This window comes from Acinonyx jubatus, chromosome C2, assembly GCF_027475565.1.
Source record: "Acinonyx jubatus isolate Ajub_Pintada_27869175 chromosome C2, VMU_Ajub_asm_v1.0, whole genome shotgun sequence".
NCBI classification, from domain to species: domain Eukaryota; kingdom Metazoa; phylum Chordata; class Mammalia; order Carnivora; family Felidae; genus Acinonyx; species Acinonyx jubatus.
Genome location: NC_069384.1, coordinates 13390556 through 13415605, shown reverse-complemented (window position 1 = coordinate 13415605; position 25050 = coordinate 13390556). Strand labels below are relative to the sequence as shown.

The 25050-nt window shown below is 46.7% G+C and overlaps 1 protein-coding gene across 3 annotated transcripts in view; it reads right to left on the bottom strand.

Moving 5' to 3' along the window:
• Positions 1-2471: 2471 nt before the first annotated feature.
• LOC106977845 (uncharacterized protein C10orf95-like) overlaps positions 2472-25050 on the bottom strand; it is a 182660-nt gene continuing 160081 nt past the window's right edge. Inside the window, exons 4-5 of one of the 3 annotated variants that reach the window (XR_008297568.1) lie at positions 8498-8600; positions 2472-6475 (exon numbers count right to left, since the gene is read on the bottom strand). Coding sequence is in view for 1 of the 3 variants with exons in the window: in XM_053220645.1 (XP_053076620.1) it covers positions 6463-6475; positions 8552-8600 (62 nt within the window). In the remaining 2 variants the exon portion in view is untranslated. The remainder of the gene's footprint in view (positions 6476-8497; positions 8601-25050) is intronic. The other 2 variants (XM_053220645.1, XR_008297570.1) reach the window with 2 other exon arrangements.

The following is a 25050-nucleotide window of genomic DNA, read 5'->3' as shown; positions in this document are numbered from 1 at the left end:
GAAGCTGCTGGGGGGGCGCCTGGGTGGCTCAGTCGGTTGAGCATCCGACTTTGTCTCAGGTCATGATCTTACAGCTCGTGGGTTTGAGCCCCGTGTCGGGCTCTGTGCTGACAGCTCAGAGCCCAGAGCCCGGAGCCTGCTTTGGATCCTGTGTCTCTCTCTTTCTGCCCCTTCCTCCCCACCCTCCCAAAAAAAGAAAGAAACATTAAATAAATAAATAAATAAATAAATAAATAAATAAATAAATAAATAAAATACAAAGACGAACAACATAACAATGAGGACACCGACATTAACTGGGTATTTAGTGCCCAAAGAACCTTCAAGATTCCTTCCAGTCAAGAGTGTGGTTTTAAGTATCCTACTCACACAATGCACTAGCAAAGAACACCCCCCCTCCTTTGTTGGGGGAGGGGGGGAGACAGTCCATAAATGGGACAATAACAACAAAGGAACTAAGATCACAAATGCTGATTATAAACAGCACATCAGTCATCGACATAATCTAAATTTGAATACCATGCTACTGTCTCAAATTTGAGCCACACTAGTGGATAAATGATAAAGGATGCTACAAGGGCACCTGTGTGGCTCAGTCGGTTAAGCGTCCGACTTTGGCTCAGGTCATGATCTCAGGGCTTGTGCCTGGGATTCCCTCTCTCCCTCTCTGCCTGTCACCTCCCCCGCCCCCCACACAAAAATAAACAAATAAGCTTTACAAAAATGATAATGGATGACACAAAAGATAAATAGTAACAGTGTTTTCTGCTCACGGGTCCTGTCCCCATGCTTTAATAAAAAAAATAATAAACCACATTTTTGCACAAAAAAAAAAAAAAAAAAAGGTTAATGGTAGACCTTGGGTAGGTAGATGTTTCTAGACCAGTGGTTCTTAACAGGGGAGATTTTACTTCCCTTTCCCCAGGGATGTCTGACAACATCTGGTGACACTCTGGTGTCACAGCTGTGGCGATGTGCTAGTATCTCATGGGCAGAGGCCCAGGGCGCTGCTAAATATCCCACAATACACAAGACAGCGTGCACCACAAAGAATCATCCAGCCCAAAGTGTCAGCAGTTCTGAGGTTGAGAAACCCTGAGAGAATCCCCTTGTTACCCAAGTGAAACTGTGCTGTGCTCGGGTTTCAGGCGGCGGCTACTGAGGTCTAAAACCACAGGATACACACCCTGTGTTATAAGCTTCTGCACCGAAGACCAGTCTCACACGTGAGGTTTGATAAAGAGACTGCCTTGCTTTGGTTTGCTTTCGTTACCAAGATAAATCAGAGTACGTATTTCTGAATCTGAACCCTTCCCTCAATGGAGTCATCCCGGGAAATTATTGAGAAGACCCATCCAACTGAAGAATTTACGCTGCGTCAGGGACTGATCTCTGGGTGACAGCACCTGTGCTGTGGCAGGCCTCATAGTGGCAATGAACCACTAGCGACCTTGGGACTCTTTGGCTCTAAAAGCGACAAGCAATGAACGGGCCAGTGAGTAAAAGAGGGAGTCCCCATGGCCCCCAGGGCCATGATGAGACTAGAGTGGTGTCAGGGGCTTGGGGAGATCGTGTGCTGAGGGGTGGCTACGTCATACTTGATGCTCTGGGAGGCTTTTCTGGGGAGGGGATGTTTGAGTAGAGCCCTACAGGAAGTAAAGGACTGGCCAGGCCTGCTGGAAGATGACGTTCCTTGACATCCAGGAGGAAGACCTGAGTCTGGCTGTATTCTAGTCCCAGAAAGGAGGTATGGGAAGGACCCACAGTTAAGAGGAAATGAGGTGGTGAGGGCAGGGGGAATCGGACAAATCACTGGAGGCCTGGCAGTCATGGCGGAGTCTGGTGTTTAGGAGGAAGCCACCGGAAGTTCCAAGCAGAGGAGTAATGAGATCTGACTGCTGTTGAGATCTCTCAGACTACACCATGGACAGTGGACATCAGGCAGACAAGAACAGGAGAAACCAATTGAGAGGAAACTGCATTAAGAATTTTACCGGGGAAAAAAAAAAGAATTTTACCGAAATTGAGGTGCCTGGGTGCTCTGTCGGTTAAGCGTGGGACTCTTGATATCAGCTCAAGTCACGATCTCGCAGTCGAGAGATCCAGCGCCCCCCCCCCCCCCATCAGGCTTGGCATTGAGCGTGGAGCCTGCTTGGGAGTCTCTCTCTCTGCCCCTCCCCTGCTCAAGTGTGCTCTCTCTCTCTCTCTCAAAATAAATAAAATAAATACACACACACAAAAAAAAAAAAAAAAGAAAAAGAAAAGAAATTTTACCAAAAATGAAAACCACTCCAAAAAGAGAAAGAGTTGCCACTGAGGAAGATATTCCAAAGGACACGCCCCAGACTCTACAATCTATTTCCAAAGAAGAGGCGTCAAATCTCTCAGCAGTGGTAGTCTCTTTCAAATAAGTGCTGGGCAGTGCTGCACACCCCCCCCCCCCCCCCCCCGGCCCCCGGCCACCGCATTCCCATCACATGATTTCTTTCAAAAGCTAAGCTCTGGAGTGGCCGTTTCCCCCTCTACAGTCGCACAGAGCCAACTTCTCCCACCAGGGGGCGATGAAGAGCACCCACCACCACGCCTCCCGCAGAAGCCTATACGTGGTGCCTCGTGGGCACGGAACTCTAGAACCAAAGAAGTAGTGAACAGAAGTTCAGATCTGCCTGGAATAGTCTCTGCCAGTGCTTTTATTTGCGTTCTTGAGTGTTCTGGTGTCCCAGTCTTCAAGGAGTCAGATGGAGCCAAGGTGGGCAGTAGAGAAAGTGAGACTCAGGCTCCGAGCCTGTGAATCCATTACCTTCCCCCTCTGTTTCCTGGTGGTACTTTTCCTTGGACTCATCTTTCCTGGCGGTATCTGCAGTAAGATCCATGGGGCCAGAATGGGGGTGGGTCTAGAAAATGAGGTCAAGGAGGCTTCTCAGCTCGTTTAAAGCACACGCCCCAGGCCAACCTGATACCAGGGCAAGAAGGGTCCCCCATCTGGTCTACGCCAGGGAACTGCCCTGAGGTGTGAGCTAAAACCACAGCGGGTATCCAGGAGTTTGTCTTCTCCTGTCCCTAATCAATCCTGGGGGCAGCGGTGGCTGGGTGGCTGGTCAAGCTCTGGGGAACCATCTCTCCTAGCCCTTAGTTTATGATCTCTCTCTACCAACAAAAAGCAACTAACAAGGCAGGAAGCAAGATGCTACAATCTGTACACAGATTCAGAAGCACTACGGTAAGAACTAATTCAGACATCACCGCTCCTAAGAGGTCCCCTGCCTGCCCAAATGCACGCCTCATACTTCAAAGAAAGATTGTTAATTACACATTATGATACCAATTATATCCGACTGCATTATGAAACAGGATCTTTGCTAAGCAATTTTATTGTTTTAATTCTTTTCTTCTATCATTTTTAATAATTACTCTCTGGCTTTTATTACATTAAGATGCAATTAAGAAAGAAAAGTCCTTTATATTTTAAATCTATTTCATTCTTTTATTTTTTTTCTTACATGAAGAATTCCATAGCCTTCCAGAATAACATAGCACACAATATAGCTAAAAGACAAAAGGAACAACTTAGATAAAACTATCTAAGTCCCATTTAGGGGGGAGAAAATGCAAGTCTACTTATTTTGAAAACCCTTGCATTTACTAAAAGGATGGAGAATTCTTTTTTTTTTTTAATGTTTATTTTTGAGAGAGAGATTGACAGAGTGTGAGTGGGGTAGGAGCAGAGAGAGGGAGACACAGAATCCGAAACAGGCTCCACGCTCTGAGCCATCAGCACAGAGTCCGACACAGGCCTCGAACTCACGAATCGCGAGATCATAACCTGAGCCGAAGTTGGATGCTTAACCGACTGAGCCACCCAGGTGCCTCGGGGATGGAGAATTCTTGATCACACAAAGACAAAACAAACCACACAATATTAATACACTCATATGGGAGAGAAACTTTCTACTATCCAAGGAGGACCAAATGGCAAATCAAGACTTAAATGCTAAACTTTGGGATTACAGAAGGTTCAACACTAATATTCCATACTAATACTAACTGAATACTAATATATACAACCATCTGCCCAGTAAAATGACACCAATATTAAATGTGAACCTACCCGTGCTGAATTGTATTTCCTATTAAGTATAAAAATAACGTCCTCTAACCTGTAGAAGAACGAACAAAAAAAAAAAAAAGTAAAATCTTAACAACGTTAAGCCACAATTTGTGAGGTATGGAATTTCACATTCACACACACTAAGGCTGAGCGGCGTTCAAGTGACTGACAAGGAACATTTCTGTATGCTCCATCCCCCAATAGCCTTTTTCATCCTCTTATTTTCTAGCCCGTGGGTCAGCAAACTTTCTTTCTGTAAAGAATCAAAGAGTAACTATTTCAGGTTTTGTCCAGGCAGTTACTCGACTCTGCCTGAATGGATAAAGAAGACAAGGTGTATGTGATGGAATATTATGCACCCATCAAAAAGAATGAAATCTTGCCATTTACAACAACATGGAGGGAGCTCGAAAGTACAATGCTAAGCAGAATAAGTCACAGGAGGACAAATACCATATGATTTCACTCGTGTGTAATTTAAGAACCAAAACAAACGAGCAAAGGAAAACAAAAACAAAAAGAGAGACAGACAGACACAGCAAGAAACAGACTCTTAACTGCAGGGAACAAACAGATGATCACCAGAGGGGAGGTGGGGGTGTGGGGGGTGAAATACTCCCCGTCACGGGGAGTGAGGAGTGCCCTTGTCGTGATGAGCACTGGGTAGCTTATGGAAGTGTTGAATCATTATACTGTACACTTGAAACTAATATAACAATGTATGTTAAGGATACTGGAATTAAAATTTAAAACTTAATTTAAACAAACAAACAAGAAACCAGGCCTGGGGGTGAGGATTTGCCTCCCCTTGGCCCAGTGCTCAGCGTCCTGGCAATGACGGGTGGGATAGTACGCTTCAGACACCCCTGTAGAAAAGCGGGAGGAGGGGCGCCTGGGTGGCTCAGTTGGTTGGGTGTCCGACTTCAGCTCAGGTCATGATATCACCGTCCATGAGTTCGAGCCCCACGTCAGGCTCTGTGCTGACGGCTCAGAGCCTGGAGCCTGCTTCCGATTCTGTGTCTCCCTCTCTCTCTGACCCTCCCCCGTTCATGCTCTGTCTCTCTCTGTCTCAAAAATAAATAACGTTAAAAAAAATTAAAAAAAAAAAAAGAAAAGCGGGAGGAACGAGCAAAGATGTGTGGGTGATCCGAAACTACCCACCAACACGCTGAGCCCAAGAGGGTTCTTCCCATCACACCCAGAAGTATTTTTCCGAGACCAAAACCAAGTCTAGACGCACGCGGTAGGAATCGGTCCTCAACAATCTTTGTTCTCCGGATCCAAGGGGTTCTCCCTCACAGAAGCAGATTCTCCTCTATCACGGGGCTTGTCCTCTGAACTGGGCATCTGTTAGAGGTTCAGTTGTGACCTCCTCAAACCCTGGCCGCTTTTGTGGCTGGCACGAGGCCAGGGCCAAGGGTACAGGTGGTGGCCACTGAATTAAAAGAGGTGACTTGGCCACCATGGAATGACCCATCCAGCCACTCATAAACTCTTCAAGAATGGGGAACTCCATAGGCAAGCCTTCCTTCCCGCTGCTGGCCTGGAACTCCTGCCGCACGGCCAAGAAGGGCCCAGGTTGCCTGGAGCAGCCAAGGTCCACCGACACCACCGCTCGTCCCCCAAGTACATGTGCCTCTTGTCCCTCCTGGACACCTCCCTCCTCCCTCACACCTCACACCCCATCCATCAGCAAATCCCGTCAGCTCTGCCTTCAAAATGTATCCAGAATTTGGCTGTATTTCACCAGCTCCATCACCCGTATGCTGGTCACGGCCACCTGCTAATTCATCTTGCTGATTCTGCCCTGATCCTGGCCCCCCAAACAGTCTATTCTCATGGTATAAAGTGAGTGAAATCAAGTCCATCCATGGTCCCCGAAGACCTTCCAATGGCCTGCGAGGCCCTGTGCAATCCGGAGCCTAACCCACACAGCCCCCCGTTGTCGAGTATCTCCCAATCGCCCCCTCAGTCCTCTCCTGCTCATTCACGCTGTCACAGCTGCAACGGCCTCCTCCTGTTCCTCTCACACGCCAGTGTTCCTCTCACAACGGGACACAGCTGCAACTCGGGGCTTCCGCACTTCTCTTGCCTCGGCCTGGAACCTTCTCTCCCAGAAAGGCACCTGGCGTCCTCCCTCACCTCTTTCCTGTCTTTGCTCAATCATCCTGTCTTTCATGGGAAGATCCTCCCTGATCATCCTATGAAAATTACAGCCCTATCCCCCAACCCCACCTCCAGGATGCTCTAGCACACTTCCTTGCTCTTGTCCATCACCATCGGACATGCTCGTCTGTGACTTCAGACTTCACGCACGCTAGAAGGTAAGCTCGGTGAGGGCAGGAGGTATGGCCTCAGCACCTAGAACTGAGAAAGGTATGTAGTAAAAAAGTAAAGTAGTAAAAAAAAAAGTAAAAGAGAAAGGCATGTAGTAAAAAAGTAAAGTAGTAAAAAAAAAAAGTTAAAAAGTAGTAAAAAAGCACTTGGTGAATAAATTACTTCCCTTCTGTTTATCTTCCCTGGAGTAGCTTAGACGATTCCTTTTTTGTCCCCTCCATTCCTCATTTTTAGCATCTCTCTCTCTCTCTCTCTCTTAATGTTTTATTGATTGGGGGCCTGGGTGGCTCGGTTGGTTAAGTGTCCAAATTTGGCTCAGGTCATGATCTCACATTTCATGAGTTCGAGCCCCGCGTTGAGCCCGGTGTCGAGCTGGCTGTTGTCAGCAGAGAGCCTTCTTCGGATGCTCTGTCTCCCCTCTCTCTCCCCCTCCCCTGCTTGCACTTCTCTCTCTCTCTCAAAAACAAATAAACATTTTAAAAATAAATACATAAATAAAACATGTTTTATTTGTTTATTTTGAGAGAGAGACAGAGAGAGCCTGCTCACACACTCGTGTGCAAGTGGGGCGGGGGGAAACGGGGGGGGGGGGGGGCTGCGAGAGAGGGAGAGAGAATCCCAAAGAGTTTCCTCACTGTCAGCACAGAGCCCGACTTGGGGCTCCATCTCATGAACCGTGAGATCGCGACCTGAGCCGAAACCAAGAGCTGGACGCTTGACCAACTGAGCCACCCAGGTGCCCCATGCCTTTATTTTTTATCCTTCTTTCATCCTTATTTAATCATGCTTATAAATTCTTGTCTCTTCCTTTTTCACTCCACATCTTCCCTTCCCTCCTTTCTCTTATTATCTAGAAGTGTTTATTAAGTAGATTTATACATCTAAAAACAGAGGCCTTTTTAAGCTACTGTTTCTAACCACATCCTGGCTCCAATGTCAAATACATAAAGAATCTAAGAGTTTACAATAAGATCTTTCCTTAAAAACTCACTGACCATCTTTGAAGGACAACATGGAATCGATTCATTATTCTGGTGAAGGAAAGAAAAAAATCAAGCCAGCATTCTGCCTTTTATATACCAACTATATACCCTGAGGCAACTTTTTTAAAAGATTGAAACAAAGTTCTTTATAAAACTTTCCAGCTAATAAAGGCAGAGGAAATGACAGAATGAGATTATCACCCTTCTGTAAACACCCTAAATGAAAACTGAGTCTAGGCATCCGCTATGGACCGCCAACAGCTGCCGAAACCACAAGGGAAAAAGCTGATGGGGACCCTAATGAAGGGTGATCAGATTAACAGCACCTGCCTATATTAACATTTCAGAAAGGATACAAAATATGTCACCTGATAAAGTTACATTATCACGTATGCAATACTGTTGCCCAAAAATACAAATCTGAATCTAATAAAGCCTTTAGTTTATAGGACATTTTGAAGACAATAAAATGTTTAATGACAACACTGGGATCCTGGCAGCAAAGTCTATATATACTTATATACCGTGAAGAACTCCACGGGACAAAAGATCCAGCTTCTTGACCAAATATATTGCAAGAGAAAACAAACAAGGACAGGAAACCTACATATAAAAAGAGACTTAAGAGGCATTATCAACCACATGCCATTTGTGGACTTTGTTTAAATCCTTTGATTACCCTGAGGGATTTATAACTAACTGTGAAAAGAACATTTATCAATCAGGGAAATCTGAATGTGAATATTAAGTGATACTGAGTGATTTTTTTTTTTTTTTTTTGCATGTGATACAGTACGCTGATATTTAACAAAAAGAATGTTATCTTCTCGGACACATAGTGACATATTCATAAATAAATCTGATTTCGTTTTTAAATCTGCACCTTAAAATTCTCCTTCAAGCAAAGGACTTTGGTTGTTTTAATCCTATGGAAGTCACTGCTTCTCAAAGATACCCATAAATGCGGTGATGCAGAAAAAATAGACAGTGGAAATCAACAAAACACCAGGCACAGATTTAGGGGCTATATGATAAACAAATAAATGAGAAAGCAAATGGATTTATACACCCTTGATGCACCTCGAAAGTCCTTCAAAGCATGTAGGCGAGTTAAACTGCTCACCATGTGCAGGTCAGGCTTCTGATAATGTTAATATCTGGAACACAGCCATCTGGAAATTAAAAAAAAAAGAAAGAAAGAAATACTTCTGGGTGACAAACAGCTTTCAAAAAGCCCCATGCACTTTACTACATAAAAGAAAAAGAAGCATGTCATTTATAAAACGGTATCTAAACAAGGCATCATCAAGAACCAATCGCAGAGGAAAACAGCAGAGCACTCAGAAGTAGAAGCACAGTTGCTGAGCCACCCAGGAGTTTATAACAAAGACAGAGTCCCCAGGGACTCAACCCCCAGGGCCATCACCCTGGAGCAGCTTCCTATAGTAACAATATCCCAGAGTTGGCAACAATGTTCCAGCCAGGCTCAGAGTCCTGTTATAAAGAAAGCAAGAAGGTGGGGCACCTGGGTGGCTCAGTCCGCTGAGTGACCAACTTCGGCTCAGGTCATGATCTCACAGTTTGTGAGTTCGAGCCCTGCTGACAGTTCAGAGACTGGAGCCTGCTTCAGATTCTGTGTCTCCCTCTCTCTCTACCCCTCCCCCACTTGTGCTGTCTCTCTCCATTTTAGAAATAAACATTAAAAAAAGAGAGAGAAAGCAAGAAGGTCACTATAGACACTACTTGAGAATTATTTTCATTGGAGTGCCTGGGTGGCTCAGTCGATTAGGCGATCAACTGTTGATTTCAGCTCAGATCACAATCCCAGGATCGTGAGATCGAGCCCCACATTAGGCTCCACGCTGAGTGTGGAGCCTGCTTAAGATTCTCTCTCCCTCTCTCTCTGCCTCCCCCCTGCTTGTGCACTCTCTCTCTCGCTCTGAAATAAAAAAATAAATAAAACAAATTTATTTTCATTACGATGGTTAAAATTTTACGAAGCTCATTTATTCCCTTAATGAGGGAGCTAACAGATTCCCAGGAAAGGCGACACTGAGATCAATGAGGAAAACTGAAGGAAAGTTTCAAGCTTGAAACTGAGGCGAGGCATCTCAACACTGAGAACCAGCCCACGAGAGGGTAGTAGGCTCCTCACCATGGGACCCGCTGGGCTCTCAACACTGGGCAGGTTGGACTGGAAGTCCCTGAGGATCACAAACAATTCCAAGGTTTTATGGGGTGGTAATGTTAAAAAAAAAAAAAGTATTCTGATGTTTGTTAAAAAACGTTAAGAAAGACTTTATTCAGGGCTATTGCAATAGAGGAGAGAGATGAGGTGCAAATCCCAGTGCAGCAAAGATACCTGGGGACTTATAACAAACAAGCAGACTGAGGTCACTACTCAGCAGACACAGCAAGGGTGGGGGTCCTTACTAAACCAAGAGAAAACAGGATTCCTGCTGAAGGCAGCCCAGGGTGACCAGGTATTGCATACCAAGGTACTCATACACCAAGGGTGGGGGTTCTCTCTAAACTGACTTAACAGGATTCTTGCTGACACCTAGAGATGCTGTCCAAGGTCACAATGCAGGAGCAGAAGCCGGAAGCAGATCCCAGACCCCAGATCCAAGCTTGGGGGTGTGACTTACACCTGCTAGTGACCTGACCCTGCCAAACGCTTTTTAACTTCTCAGTTGCTTCCCCGCATATAATCTCTCTGTTCTGCAAAATCCAGAAATGCCCATTTCATTACATCCAGCTATCACGTAAGAGAAAACTACCTTTGAACATAATGCCATGCAAGTGATTTATATATAATTCCCTGTGATAATGAGGCAGATTGATTCTTCATCGTGAGTCGCAATGCAGCCTTTCAAAGTAGCCTTGTAATAACAGGTATATGAATAAAATAGGGAAAAAAACAAAAACAAAACCTAAAAGCCTGGATTTAAAAGCATCTGGATGAAAACCAGGACGCTTCCAATCATGAACAGGATCACGAAACCTTCACAGCACAAGCCATGCAACTTCCCATGACGTCCAGTCCCCGAGGAGAGCACTTCAGGATGACAAAGCTGTTCCTTTGCAGCCTCAAAAGTGCCATCTATCGGACAGAAACATCTGAAGAGTAATGCGCTAAACATCCTGTTCATGTCCCATGGTTGTCCACTGGGATCCGTGCCCTGGGAAGCTGACCTCCGTGATCTGCATCAACTAGGCTCCCCTGCCCTCGGGTCCCTTGGGAGCTAACCACAGAAGCCAGGAGTGGAAGAGAAGGGTAAAGAAGGAAGCAACACTGGGCACCTGGGCGGCTCAGTCGGTTGAGAGTCCAACTTCGGCTCAGGTCATGATCTCACAGTTTGTGAGCGTGAGCCCCACAACAGGCTCTCTGCTGTCACTACAGAGCCTCCTTCAGATCCTCTTTCCCCCAGCCGCTCCCACACTTGCACTCTCTCAAAAATAAGTTAAAAACATTAAAAAAAAAAAAAAAAGGAAGGAACAGTTACCCACACTCACCCCTTCCCTGCCTCCTCTCTACAGGGTTGCCTGGAAGTCTCTCCACCACAGGGCACAGCCTCTCTGAGGAACCCTCCCTGCCTGTCCTTAGTTCTAGGGGTTGGATGGTGTCATAGACTATGCCCCCCCAAATTCGTATGTTGAAATCCAATCCCCCAGTGTGATGATATTAGGAGGTGGGGCCTTTGGGAGGTGATCAGGACATGAGGGGGGAGGGGAGAGCCCCCATGAACGGGATGAGTGCCCTTATAAAAGGGACCCCAAAGACCTCCCTCACCCCTCCGACCATGCGAGACCACAGGAAAAGTCTGCCATCTATGAACCTGGAAGTGGACCATCACCAGACCCAATCTGCAGCACCTTAATAACCTTGGACTTCCCAGGCTCCAGCTGTGCGAGAAAGAAACTTCTGCCACGTGAAAGTTTCCCAGTCTGTGGTATCATTACAGCAGTCTGAACAGGTTAAAACAGAGGGGCTTCCTCAGGTAGCCCCCGCACCTCACGCACCCTTTCTGCTTCCCGACCTCATGACACGGCTTCACTCAACCCTCTTCTGTCACCTGAGTGTGCCGTATATTTTCCCGCCAGGCCTCTGACTAACTACAATGGAAAGGGAAAAGGGGCAGGAAATCAAAAATTTAATTTTCCATACTTGCCCTCAACTGGGGCGGGGGAGGAGGGAAGAAAACCCAACTCTTGAACTAGATTTCACGGTATGAATATGGAGGGTAGGATACGGCCAAGGAGCCTCTGGTTTTAAGAGTGCCAGTGAAAATCCAGAATTTACACACAGAATTGCCTATAAATGTACACGCGCATTTTTCTGAAAAGCAAAATCCGGGGAGGAAAAAGGTCGAAATTTCAACTGTATTCTCAAAAGGTGACCCAAAACCGCAGAGCCAACGCTGTAAGAACAACACGGCACAGAAACGGCCTCCATCTGCCCAAGAGAAGAAAATGACCAGGCAGGCGATGGGTACCTGTGCCAGCTGCATGAGCAGAAACACAGCCACCTCCTCCTACCAAGGCCTGGGAACCATCGCACTCCCACCCGCCACCACCCACCCCTTGGAGGCAGCTGGGATGGTGTGTTCCCGCCAATCACTCACAGCTCCCTCCCAACAGCCAAGTGACATTTCAAAAGCTCATCAGCCCAGCAGGCGCTCAGATGCACAAGCAGTAGCAAAAACAGTTCCGGGCGGTGGAAAATCTCATTCTTTTTGTTCTGAAAAGCTCGGGACATGGAGGCACGGGAGAGCAGGAGAGCGTGGGTGCAGCACAACAGGAGGGGAGAAGCAGCTGACTAGTGGAGATGATGCCCCATCCCAGGCCCCCCCTCCCCGGGAGAGCCCCCACATGGGGTCAGTCCTCACCTTATTTTGCACCCCCCCCCTGCTGTGTGACCTGAGGATACAAGAATAGTGGCTGGCCCTCCCCAGGCCACTACTCCCCCCTTTGCGACATGGCGATCACCATTGAGTGGGAACCTCACTGGGTCGTTGTGGGGGTCATCAGGGAGATGATGTGCATCCGAGACTCAGGACATGCCTTCCCAGGTATGTTTTACAAGTCATATCAAAGCTCTCCTTCATTTCCTTCCCCACTGGGATGGTCTTGGCAACCAAACAAACAGAAGCCTACAGAAGACTGGTAAAATCAACCTCCATTCCACTCCACAGCGGATGCCCCAAAAATGTGACAAGCCACGTGGGCAAGGGCACCTGACCGGGACCACACAGCCTCTAACCCACACGGAGCCCTGTGACTGTGTCCATCCCCTCTGCCACCACCCCTTTCCCAACTGTACCTGGGGTCTTAGCTCAGAGGCAGGAGCCGCTGCGATTCAGAGCCCGGCTCGGAAGCCCGATGACCTCAGCTGACTCTTGGCCTTGCCGTGTCCTGACTGGGTGGCCTCGGGCAAGATAAACTACCCGTCTGACTTAGTTCCTCCATTTACGACCCAGGTATAATCATGATCATACTAGCTACCTTTCTGTGAGGATTAACAACAATTCATGCCAAGTTCTTAAAATAGAGGCTGGCATACAGTAATAACTCGATAAATGCCGGCTGTGGTATTGCCCCGCACATTTAAGCTAGTTTCCAAGGCCCATCTAATAAGGAGGCATCTGTGCTCCAAAGAGTAGCCAAACACTGGCTCCACCAGTCCACGAGCCAAGCACCATATGTCCTTGATTCTCAGATGTGTTTTGTATGTTAATGTTCCTAAAATTACGCTACACGTGCACATTTAACCCTGTCGATTTTCCCATCTGTAAAATGAAGATTAGAGCATCTACCTAATGGGATTGGTGGAAAATTACTGGTTAATACGTGCAAAACACTTGGAACAGGTCTTGGCATCAGAAACTGTTCTCTGCAGGTTATGATCACCATCATTATATTAACCGACCTGACCTGCTGCAGGGCTTTCCACTCCCAGTGTGAACATTCTTCCACATTCCACCTCGAAACAGGGACCGCTTGACCCTTGGTACCCAAGGATGCTGTGGCTCAGGGCTGCCGAGTGAGTAGCTACAGCCCCAGTAAAAATAGCACAGGGCTTTCAGCCAGAGGCTGGGTTTTTACTATCGCACCGGGTTCCTAGAACTAATTCCTTACAGAAATTGTTAAATTGCATCACATTGGTTCCTGGGGTTTATTTCAGGCTTTTGCCCATAGAATAACTTGAGGGGTCATGATGTGGGTTTCTTGGTGGCCTCTAGAGACCAGCTGGCCTCCCATCAGTCGAAGAGAGACCCGGGGAGGATGGGACTTTAGCAGAGGCACTAAAAGGCAACTCAGAATGGAGAAAAGGCAGCAGAAAGGGCAACCCAGAGCAGCCGAAGGTCAATGAATGAGCCCAGAATGAAGGCAACTGGTACATCAATGGTCTCTACTGTCCGAAGCAAGTTCTATCAAACTACATTGTTTTCCCTTCCTCTTTCATCTTACTGCTTTCTCCCTACATGGGAGGCTTGGACAATGCTGAACAGACAAGGTACAAGGTGACTCCTGTGAGCATGGGTGCTGGGTCAGATTACATGGATTCAAATCCTGGTATCCCCAGCTATTAGCCAAGTGACCTTGAGCCAATGCCCCAACCACTCTTTGCTTCTGTTTCCTCCTCTGTAAAAGGAGGGTAGCAGTAATTAGTAGGCGAGTAGGGATTAAGGGAATCTCTTGGAAAAGAGTCAACAACCCTGGCCACCATCACACTCTGGTACCTGCACCCCAGCAGCCCCGCAGGGGAAAACCCGGGTTAGTGACACTGTTGGGAGGAGGTGTCTTGTCCAGCTTCCAGCAGCCAGTGAAATGGGAAGATGTCTGGAAACAGAGATTCCAACCACAGGCGCTCCACATACAAGCCGTTGCTAACGCCCTCTGAGCCTCGGCTTCCTCACCAGAAAAATGGGGTTCCGCTACCACACGGGGTTGTTGTGAGAAATGAGAAGGCATCACGCAGGCATTAAATAAACGTTACTTCTTGTCATCTGTCCTCCTTCCCCAGAGTGAAGAGAAGGCAGCAAAAGCAAAACCTGACCTCTTGCCACTCTCAGGGAAGTTTGTCACCGGCCCACATCAAAGCTCCTGTGCCCCGAGACCCCGCAGCCCGCCATGGCCACTGAGGTCTTCCTGCCGACAAAGCAAGCCAGCGGCCCCCTTCCCAGGGGAAGGTGAATGGGGTCTGTCTTCCAGCCCCGACACATCAGCCACTTCCCACCAAAGGCCCAGAGACAAGAGTCACAGGCAGTAAAACCCGGGAGGAAGTCCTCTCACAAAAACCAACAGCAAGCAAAGGTTATGAAGAACCCTTGACAAGTGCTTCAGGAGCTGGAGCCTGAATCATTAGCGAGAAGGACGCGGAGAGGTCGTTTTTCTGGAAACGTCTGAGGGATAAAGAGAGTAGATAAATGTCAAAAACAATGCCTAAAACGGCTGCATTCTGCTTGCTTACACAGCTTTTTCCTTCTTCAGACAAATGATAAAACATCCACGCTTCTGAATATAAATCATCTTCAATTAAGACGTTTCTATTGGGAAGCACTTTGGGCAGGACAAACGAAGTCTCTGCCACTGTTCTCCGACTTGGCACTTTCAAGGTTGGCAGGGCGATTTATTTTTGTTGATTAAACAAAATACAAATGGAGAGGGCCTAAAAATTGATTAGCCAATTAAAGTCAATGATTCTCAACAAAGAAATGTGCATTATTAGCTTTGCCAGAGTTATAAAAATGCCTCCTGGCTTTACTGCTGCTTTCGGGATTTACACCATCGATATTTGTGCTGACAGAAAGATTAAGTAAGGACTGAATTAGGCAAAATTTGTCTTCTCTTCTGCTGGAACGGAAGGAAGAGAAACGATTAAGGGCTGGGGCCGTTTCAGGGAGAACGTTTGCACAGCATTCGTAATTCTTGAAAGAATGATCCGGGCTGAGTGGGCCGCAGTCACTGATTTTGTGTGTACTTGTTCTTTGGCAAATTACAGATTCACTAATAGGGGCCAAATCTGTTGAGATGACAACAATCATAAATATCCAAATTCTTCGCCTTCTCTTTTCACTTTCCAAGGGGATGAGCGTCCAGATAGGCAGCCAAACGCACGATGGGTGTCAGATGCCTTCCGCAAAACGGACCGATGTTCAGGGGGACACCAGCCGCCCATTTCAGTCCAGAGCAAAGTGTTTCTGGATTGCAACCATAAGGTCCAGACCGCAACTGCAATAAATTCACGTACGATAGCCACACACCCGGGCCCGCGGAATGCTGGGATTTTTCTGGTGGTCAGAGCATGAATGTTGCCGGCTGCTATGCATTTTTAAACTTGATTGTACATAATTGTTAATCACTGACCCATTCTCCAACCCTCCTGGGCTGGAGCATGTTGCTAGGCAACCAATTTTGTTCTGGATACTTTCTGAAAGCTAGTGAGGCAACAAGCAAGTGTCAACTAAGTGAACACTAACCAGGAGAGACAGATTCAAATAAAAAAAAAATTAAAAAAAAAAGGATGCCCAGTTTCCTTAAAGCACGGTCATCCCGTGCCTCTCCTAATGTAGACACGTATTTTCCGTGTCTTACAACTCAGCAAAGAGGCTCTCTTAGGTGGAACTGGATGAAACTGCCCTTTTAGTAGCTCGGTTTGACAATTCATATAATTCAACCTAACAACTTAAAAGAGGTCCCACAGACTGCGAAACTGGCATAAGCAGTGCTTCCTATCAATAAGATATCGTTCATGTGGTCCATGGGTTTCTGAAAATTCTTCTTATAAGACACAGCTGGGAGAGACAACCTGTGTGGTCACACAAACGCCTGAGTAAGAAGTCACATTTTTTCCCCCAGTTCAGACTACTACAAAGTGATCGATTTCATGTAAATAACCACACCTTCCTGCCTTTTCAAATGTTCGGCGCCAGGGGCGATGAGACTAGATTTATTTCTCCCAGTTTGAGAATGGAGATGCTAAAGGACATTCTAAAGATGAGGAAGGAACTGCCGGGTACACGAGAGAAGTTCATCTAAGGGGAAAAAGGAGGGGAGGCAGGGGCGTTGGTATCACGGAACACGATGCTATTCCGGGGAAGCCAGTGAAATCTAATGACTCTCCCCTTCCAAGGCAGCTGAGAGCACCACAGTCAAGGAACGGTGGAAGAAAATAATGGCCCTATGTCAGCTCACAGAATGAATCCAGGAGGTTTTTAGAATCTCTGTTGGAAGCCCTGAATAATGACCAGCTCAGGCAATGCATTCGAGTAGATGATTAACCTCATTAGGAAAGAATTGGTAAAAATTATTAGGTGAAGGGAGCATACACAGGGAATCCTAGGTTTAAATTCTGGCCTTATTGAACAGGTCTGAATACCTGTGCAATTGCAACTCTCTAGCAATCCAAATTAATTGTGTCTAAAATTATTAGGCTACAACTTATAAACTAAGGCACCTGTAAAGTTTATATTGGGCAAATGGCAAAGCGTGGTAAGAAAGCAACAGGAAGTTTATCGCCGTTGCCCAGATGAGCCTGATTAAAATATAAGCAGGCCGTTTTGTCCGGATTTGCTTTAGATGACATGCTTATAACTAAAAAGAAAAATGAAGTAAACAATATGGAAACATATAAACTTAAAAGGTGAGAGATTTCTCTCCAGCTCATTTCCACCTTCCACCACCCTCCAGAGGTAACCACCAACTTGTTTCTCTTTTACAAAAGTGGCATCGTAATGCATACCTCAGCAACTTGCCCTTTTCACTCAACATTATAACACAGAAGCTAGTTTTCAACACAGTCCTCTGGAGCACTCAATTCATCAGCCACTCTGTCCCTGATGTCAAAATAAAGCTTCTCAGAGAGGAAGAGTGACCCTTCCTCTCTCAGAGTTAACAATTTAAAATGTTTTATTTATTTATTTATTGGGGGGAGGGGGGCGGTGCCATGTGTGAGCTGGGTAGGACAGAGGGAAAGGGAGAGAATCTTGGGCAGACTCCACACTCAGCATGGAGCCCGACACAGGGCTCAATCTCATGACCCTGATCATGACCTGAGCTGAAATCAAGAGTCGAACACTCAACCAACTGAGCCACCCAAGTGTCTCAGAGTTAACAACAATTTAAATTTTTTTTAACGTTTATTCATTTTTTCATAGAGAGAGACAGAGCGTGAGGGGGTGGGGGCAGAGAGAGAGGGAGACAGATTCCGAAGCAGGCTCCAGGCTCTGAGCTGTCAGCACAGAGCCCGACGCGGAGCTCGTACTCACGGAGCGTGAGATCGTGACCTGAGCTGAAGTCGGGCAATTAACCGACTGAGCCACCCAGGCACCCCAGTTTAAAGACCACCAAAAGTAGGGTCAGTTATTCACCTCCCTGGAAGTTCCCGCCAGAAGCCCAACAAGGAGGAAAGCCATTTTCAACCCCATAGATACAGTTACAGAAATTCAGCGTGACACAAATGGAGCCCCTGAGCAGCAACTGGTTAAAACCATAAATGGGTGAGTGAGTTGGGAGTCCCAAAGGAGAGAGATCCAGATCACAAAAGAGAGAGAGAGAGAGAGAGAGACACGCCAATGAAATCCAGAAACATCAAAGACTGAAAACCAACTGCTAAATTAAATTCCGAAGCCCGGTGCTACAAACCAGAAGAAGAATGTAATTTCAACAGGGACATTTTGAACCCCCTGTGAAGGAGACGGTGAGCCTGCTGGGAAGCCGCAGTTATAGACACAAGAACAACAGGAACACTTGGATGAGCATTAGGACTGTCGCAGAAAAGCAGGGATGACAGAACAGCAGTGCGTACAACAAGGGTTCCACACTGCTCCAACTCAGAAACTACAAAGCTATATTCAAGATTGCGCTTTCTTCACTTAAGAGAAGCAGCTGCAGACTTCAATTCTGAAGACCATCGTCCTAATCTAAGTTCTACAAATAGATTTTAATAAAGTCACTTCCTTGGGGCTCAGTTGGTTAAGCATCTGACACTTAATTTCAGCTCAGGTTATGATCTTATGATTGGTGAAATTGAGTCCCACGTTGGACTCTGCGATGACAGCACAGAGCTTCTCTCTCTCAAAATAAACCCTTCTAAAAAAAAAAAAAAGTCACTTCCTCTCTCTAGGTATCAGTTTTCTTGTCTATAATATGAGAAGACTTAACTAAAAAAAAACTCTAAAGTCCATAAAGTAGTATATTTCTAAGATTCTGTTCAGTTAAAACGATGTTTATAGATGGATGGATAGATGATGGATGGATAGATGGACAGACAGATGGGTAGATGATGAATGATGAGTGAATGGCTAGATGAATGGATGGAAGGATGAAGGCTGGATGGATGGATGATAAATGGATGATGGATGGATGAATGGACAGACAGATGGGGGATAATGAAGGATGGATAGATGGATGATGGGTGGGTATGTGGATGGGTGGATGGATGAAGAACGGATAGTTGGATGGACGGATGGATGGATGGATGATAAATAGATGATGGATGGATGGGAGGCATTGGTCGATTGAATGGGATTGTACCATTTGTTGTGAATGGTTGTGATCAATTGTTGTAGCTTTAGAAATTTGGGGGCACATTCAACATCATGTCGGTAGCTTGGAATCAGCCATGGAAGGAGTATTTACACCACGGAAATTGGCAAACACTACAAATCAGGCCTTTGTATTCACCCTGCAGTGTCAGCTTACCAAAACATCACTGAAGAAAGAGGAGGAAGGAAAAGAAGGGGAGAAATGAAAGGAAGGGACAGTATCTGTATGCACACAGTCTCCAAGTGGGCTGGCTTCCCACATCTCCATCTTGATATGCTTACTATTTTCTCTGCCTGTAACACCATTATTCAGATTTGACTGAATAACCCAGACTTCTTGCCTCAAACTCGGCTCAAGCCTCACCTCTTTTAGGAAAGCCATCTCTGGTGTCTACCCTCAGTCTGTGTGACATATAGCACCCCCCCCGCAATGTGCTCCTGAATGCTGTAATTACCTCCCTCTGCCCTCTCAGGTAGTACCTACAATATAGTGTCGTCCATTTAACCAGCCCCACTAAATTGTCACCCAATTCAGGACAGCAACCATACATTTTAGCTCTAGGTGTTTAATGCCTCGCACGAAGCCAGGCACATAATCACCATCCAATAAACATGTTTTAAATTAAAGCAATGGTTTTAACTACAAGGCAGCACAAAAGAATTTGCTGATAAAAGGTTTAGGCTCAAAGAGCTGCACTACTCTCTCCTAGACATAAGTGGGTAGTTGGGAGATTTTTCGAGGGCTTCAGCTTTTCAAGACCACTTTCCCTTAGATTGTGGCTTTCCATTAAGTCAGTTAACCTACATTTATCACAAAACAGTGCGGTGTGTCACTGACCCACTTTTTTTCATCTCTTTGCTGCTCAATGACATCCACCTGTCACTGTGAATTGCATTTTTAAATAAGGAATTAAATATATTTGTCCTGGATTTACCCAAGCAAGCTCTGACAGCGCTGGGATGCACCCTCAGGTTCATTGCCTAATCTACTAAAGTGGCTTTGAGAAAACTGCTTATGCTTTCTCATCCTTAGCTATCCAATCCATTAAATGAACCCAGGGCCTGGATGTAACACAGAGGAGACACCCCCTCCCCGTCTCTGCCCCGTGCCAGGGCAAATGCAGGCTTGCCAGGCCTGACCTCAACAATGCTAACGTTACTGCAAAGGGAGTCACACATGCCTATCACCTTCGGAAGAAAGGAAAGTGTCTTAGTCCGCTGGGCCTGCTGTACAAAGTACCACACACGGGGGGGGGGGGGGGGGGGGGGGGCGCACGGAGGGAGGCATGGGCCTCACACGACAGAAATGTATGGTCTCACAGCTCTGGAGGCTGGAAGTCCAAGGCCAAGGTGTCATTAGGGTTGGCTTCCGGAGAGACCCTTCTTCCTTGGCTTGCAGTCCACTGCCTCCTCACTGTAGCCCCACACGGCCTTGCCTCTGTGCACAGGCACGTGGAAAGAGGGGCAGCTCACCCGTCTCTTCCCCTTCCCATATGGACACTATCCCTATTGAATTAGGCCCCCACACTTTTGACCTCATTGAACCATAATTATCTCCTTAAAGGCCCTATCTCCAAACACGGTCACATGAGGAGTTAGGGCTTCCACATACGAATAGGAGGGTGGGGGAAACAACTTAGGCCGTAACAGAAGACAACCACTCAACACCTACTGGGTACAGATACCTCACAAGGGATAGATCTCTCTCCACTCCCCTGAAAGGAAAAAGCCAGATTGCCATTCTTTTTTCTTTTTTTTAATGTTTATTTATTATTTGTTTTTGAGAGGGGGACAGAGAACGAGCGAACGAGCAGGGTAGGGGCGGAGAGAGAGGGAGACAGAGAATCCCAAGCAGAAGCCACGCTATCAGCACAGAGCCCAACGTGGGGTTCAATTCCACAAACTGTGAGATCATGACCTGAGCCAAAACCAAGACTGAGACACTCAACATCCTCAGCCACCCAGCTGCCCCTAGACTTCAATTCTGAGTTGAGTTGCGTTTGCCTAAATTCAAATGTCAAAGTCCTAACCCCCAATATCTCATAATGTGATCTTATTTGGAAATAGGGTCATCGAAGATGTTATCAGTTAAGATAAGGCCAATAAAAATAGTGTCCTTATAAAAGAGGGGAAGTTTAGCAAGAGAGGGTGAAGTAAGAAAACACCGAGAGGTGAAGAAAAAGGCGGAGGTCAGGATGACAATTCCACAAGCCAGGAAACACCAACCAGCACCAAAGACTGAGCAAGCAGCCACAAGCTAGAAAAAGGGTGGGGACAGACTGTCCTTCACAGAAGCCTTCGAAGAAACCTGGATCTCGGACTTCCAGAACCAAAAGACGATACATTTCCATTGTTTAAGACCCCCAGCGTGTGGTTCTTTGTTATGGCAGCCCCAGGAAAGTAAGACAAGCTCTCTTTCAACATCTCCCAAGTCTTTCCTCCCAGGGGCTCAGAGGACTTTCCTGCTTGGCGGACTGGAAGAAAATACAGATTGCACGCCTTGAGCCTTCTGAGTTCTCTCCTTTGGAGCTGATCATCGTCAGGACTCACCTCTCCTTCTCTGCCCTGTTCCCAGGGGTGGTCAGCCCTGCAGGTCGGGCAGAGCAGTGAGCGAGCCCATTTAGCCCTCACCTGTAAGCCTGCTCTCCAACCAGCTTTATCTGTTGTGATGTCCCACCTGTCTGGATTCTCTGTTCCATTTGGCAATTGGCTCTAAACTCTGGGAAGAGAAGAGGCGATTACTTATCACCCTTCAAAACTCAACAGCACCCTCCACATCGCTCTGCCACTGCGATCTCATACCACCACCACCTACTCCAGGTACGAGGGAAGCAGCCAAGGCTCCTGAGGGTTTGGTCTCTTACCTGTAGTCCCAGGACTCCCGGACAGGACAGCCAAGGAGTCCAACCCAGGTCCTCTCCCAGCGAATCCCACCTTCTTTAATTAAAAAAAATCTCTGTACTGGGGCGCCTGGGTGGCTCAGTCGGTTAAGCACACGACTTCAGCTCAGGTCATGATCTCACGGTTCGTGAGTTCGAGCCCCACATCGGGCTCTGCGCTGACAGCTCGTTGCCTGGAGCCTCCTTTGGATTCCGTGTCTCCCTCTCTCTCTCTGCCCCTCCCCGGCTCACACTCCGTGTGTCTCTCTCTCTCTCAAAAATGAATAAACGTTAAAAAAATTTTTTTTTAACTTTTTTTTTTAATCTCTGTTCTGACTCATAGCGGGTCAAATACACAAGAAGAAGAAGAGAGAAAAGAGGCACATCTTCGGTAAAGAGCTTAAGTGGAGTGGAAGGGAAACTCCACTTACTTACCAATGAAAGCTAATAAAAGTGACGAGTTTCTTCCAAGCCAAAGAGTACTCAGCCACCCACTCAGCCACCCACTCAGCCACCCACTGAACTACCAGGGGGCACACACAGCTTCTCCAGGCTGGGGGAAATTCGATTCCAGGCTTATTAGTGAGACTGGTTCCGGTACAGTCCTACTGAAACACCGGTCCAGAGCCACATGGACACAGACACTGTGCTGGCCTGGTGACTCCCAATGAGCTGCTACTATTTTAAAAAAAAAAAAAAAAGAAAGAAAGAAAGATAAAACACAAAACACATCTGGTGGGAACTCTCCACTTCCCACCACACTTCTGTATCTCCTCTTCCTCTCTTCTTGCTTCTACCTACTGATAGTCTAGACTCGCTGGTGGTGGCCCACGAGGCTGAACTTCGGGGCTAAAGAGGTGGGAGCACTCTGAAATGAATGACTCCTTAAGAAACCACCCTATGTCCAGACTCCAGAACAAAAGCACCGCATGGCTGTTGACTCACTACCTTACCCGCCGGAGGCAAGGAAAAGATCTAGACACGCTGAGAACTTCATCCAGAGCTCTACAAACGGCTACCTGTAACTTTAAGTGCAAACAACAACACAGGAACACATGGGGAAGACGGGTTCAGATGGGATTCCCACCGTCTGGGTGACTGGAAGCTACAGGAGACAATAGGGTCATGTGGCTGCTAAAGAAAAAAAAGAAGGGGTGCCTGGGTGGCTCAGTCGAGTAAGCGTCCGTCTTCGGCTTAGGTCATGATCTCGCGGTTCGTGGGTTCGAGCCCCATGTCGGGCTCTGTGCTGACAGCTAGCTCAGAGCCTGGAGCCTGTCTTTGGATTCTGTGTCTCCCTCCCTCCCTCTCCCTCTCCCTCTCTCTCTCTCTCTCTCAAAAATAAATAAAACACTTAAAAAAATTTTTTAAGAAAAAAATAAAAGTTAAAAAAAAAAGAGAAAAAGAAAAGAAATGCATGCTATAAAAGCTAAGGATGCATCTAGAGAGGGGCACCTGACTGGCTCAGTCAGTGGATCTCAGGGCTATAAGTTCGAGGCCCATGTTGGGTGGAGAGATTACTTAAAAATAAAATCTTTAAAAAAAAAAAAAAAAAAGAATGCATCTAGAGAAAGGAAGGTTAATCCTGGAATAATGGGATTAGTTATAAGGGATGAAACCCACTGCCAGTGGGTCTTTGACAATCTGGACAACAACTCCAAAAAAGTAAGCAGCAAGAATTCTGTGTGAACTAAAAACAAAGACCAAGGAATGAGAGTTTGAGGTAATGGTAAAAAAAAAAAAAAAAAATTAATTTTTTTAATGTTTATTTATTTTGAGACAAAGACAGAGCACAAAGGGGGAGGGGCAGAGAGAGTAAGACCCAGAATCTGAAGCAGGCTCCAGGCTCCAAGCTGTCAGCACAGAGCCTGACGCGGGGCTCAAACTCAACAAACTGCCAAGATCATGACCTGAGCCAAAGTCGGACGTCCAACCGACTGAGTCACCCAGGCGCCCCTGCAAATAGTAACATTTAACCTTGAATGAGAGGTACAGGGAGAGACGCAGTAATGATTTTCAGATACTTGATGACCATGAGGCCAACATGTAAAGTCCCTGGAAGACGAATTTCAGCTCAGTATTAAGTTAAAAGTAGAGATGCCCCCCCAAGAATGGAAAGGGGCTGCTTTTTGATAGAATTTTGATGTCAGGCAGTATTCGCGGGTACAGATAGGGGCCCACAGGTCAGAGATATTTGACAAGGGATGCCTACCCAATAAAGGGCGGCCGGGGTGGGGGAGAAGAGAGTTTGTACGACCATCAGTGTCCTCTTCAGCTCAATAAAATCCAACCCAGACGCCAAGGGCACAGTCAATGCCTCCCGTGACCCTTAAGCTCTTCTGGTGGGACCTGTTCCCAATCCTGTATCTTGACCAGAAATTCTGCTTTGCACACAAACTCAAGACCCAACCTTTTAGTCACCTGGGACTGGCCAAAGGAAACCAAGAAAGGGCTTATTTTTTTATTCCCTAGACTGAACCACTTTGTTTTGTTTTGTTTGTGTCTGTGATGGCTTTCGCTGAGAGCAGGGTGGAGAGCGCACACGGTGGGAGACGTGAGGGACAGAAGGCTGACGACGTAACACCCAGGCTGACATTCGGGGACACACCCACTCGCCAGCCCATGTACATCTGGAGTAGGTTAATTTTAGGCTTGCCAGTCCTTAACTAAATGAGAAGCATCCATAGTCAAGGCCACCCTACTGCTGAAAACACCATGGGAGACCATGGCAGTGACCCAGACAGAGCAAGGTAAGAAGTGCGCTCACCATTAAGTTGTAATAATAATGGGTACCATTCATCACCCTGCTACGTAGCCCTAGGCACCATACATAATCTATAATCTATAATCATCGCTGTTAGACTGGTAAAGAAGGAGTTATACCAATTTTACAATAAGGGTACAAAGGCTCAGAGACCAAGTGACCTGCCCAAGGCCACAGAGTTGGTTAATGAACGGGAATACGAACCCAGATGTATCTGCAGAAGCCACGGCCCTGGCATTACCCTATGCCGTGCTGCCTCTCATGGCTCCTACATTTATAAAGAAGGGGACGCTTTACACACATAAGTGAACACATGTTGGCCAACACCAACAGGTCCCAGAGCAAATGGCGCCTGGGGGCACCCACCGTGGGGGCAAACACCGTCCCTCTCCTTTGTTTCACGAAGTCTGAGCTCTTGGGAAGACACACACAC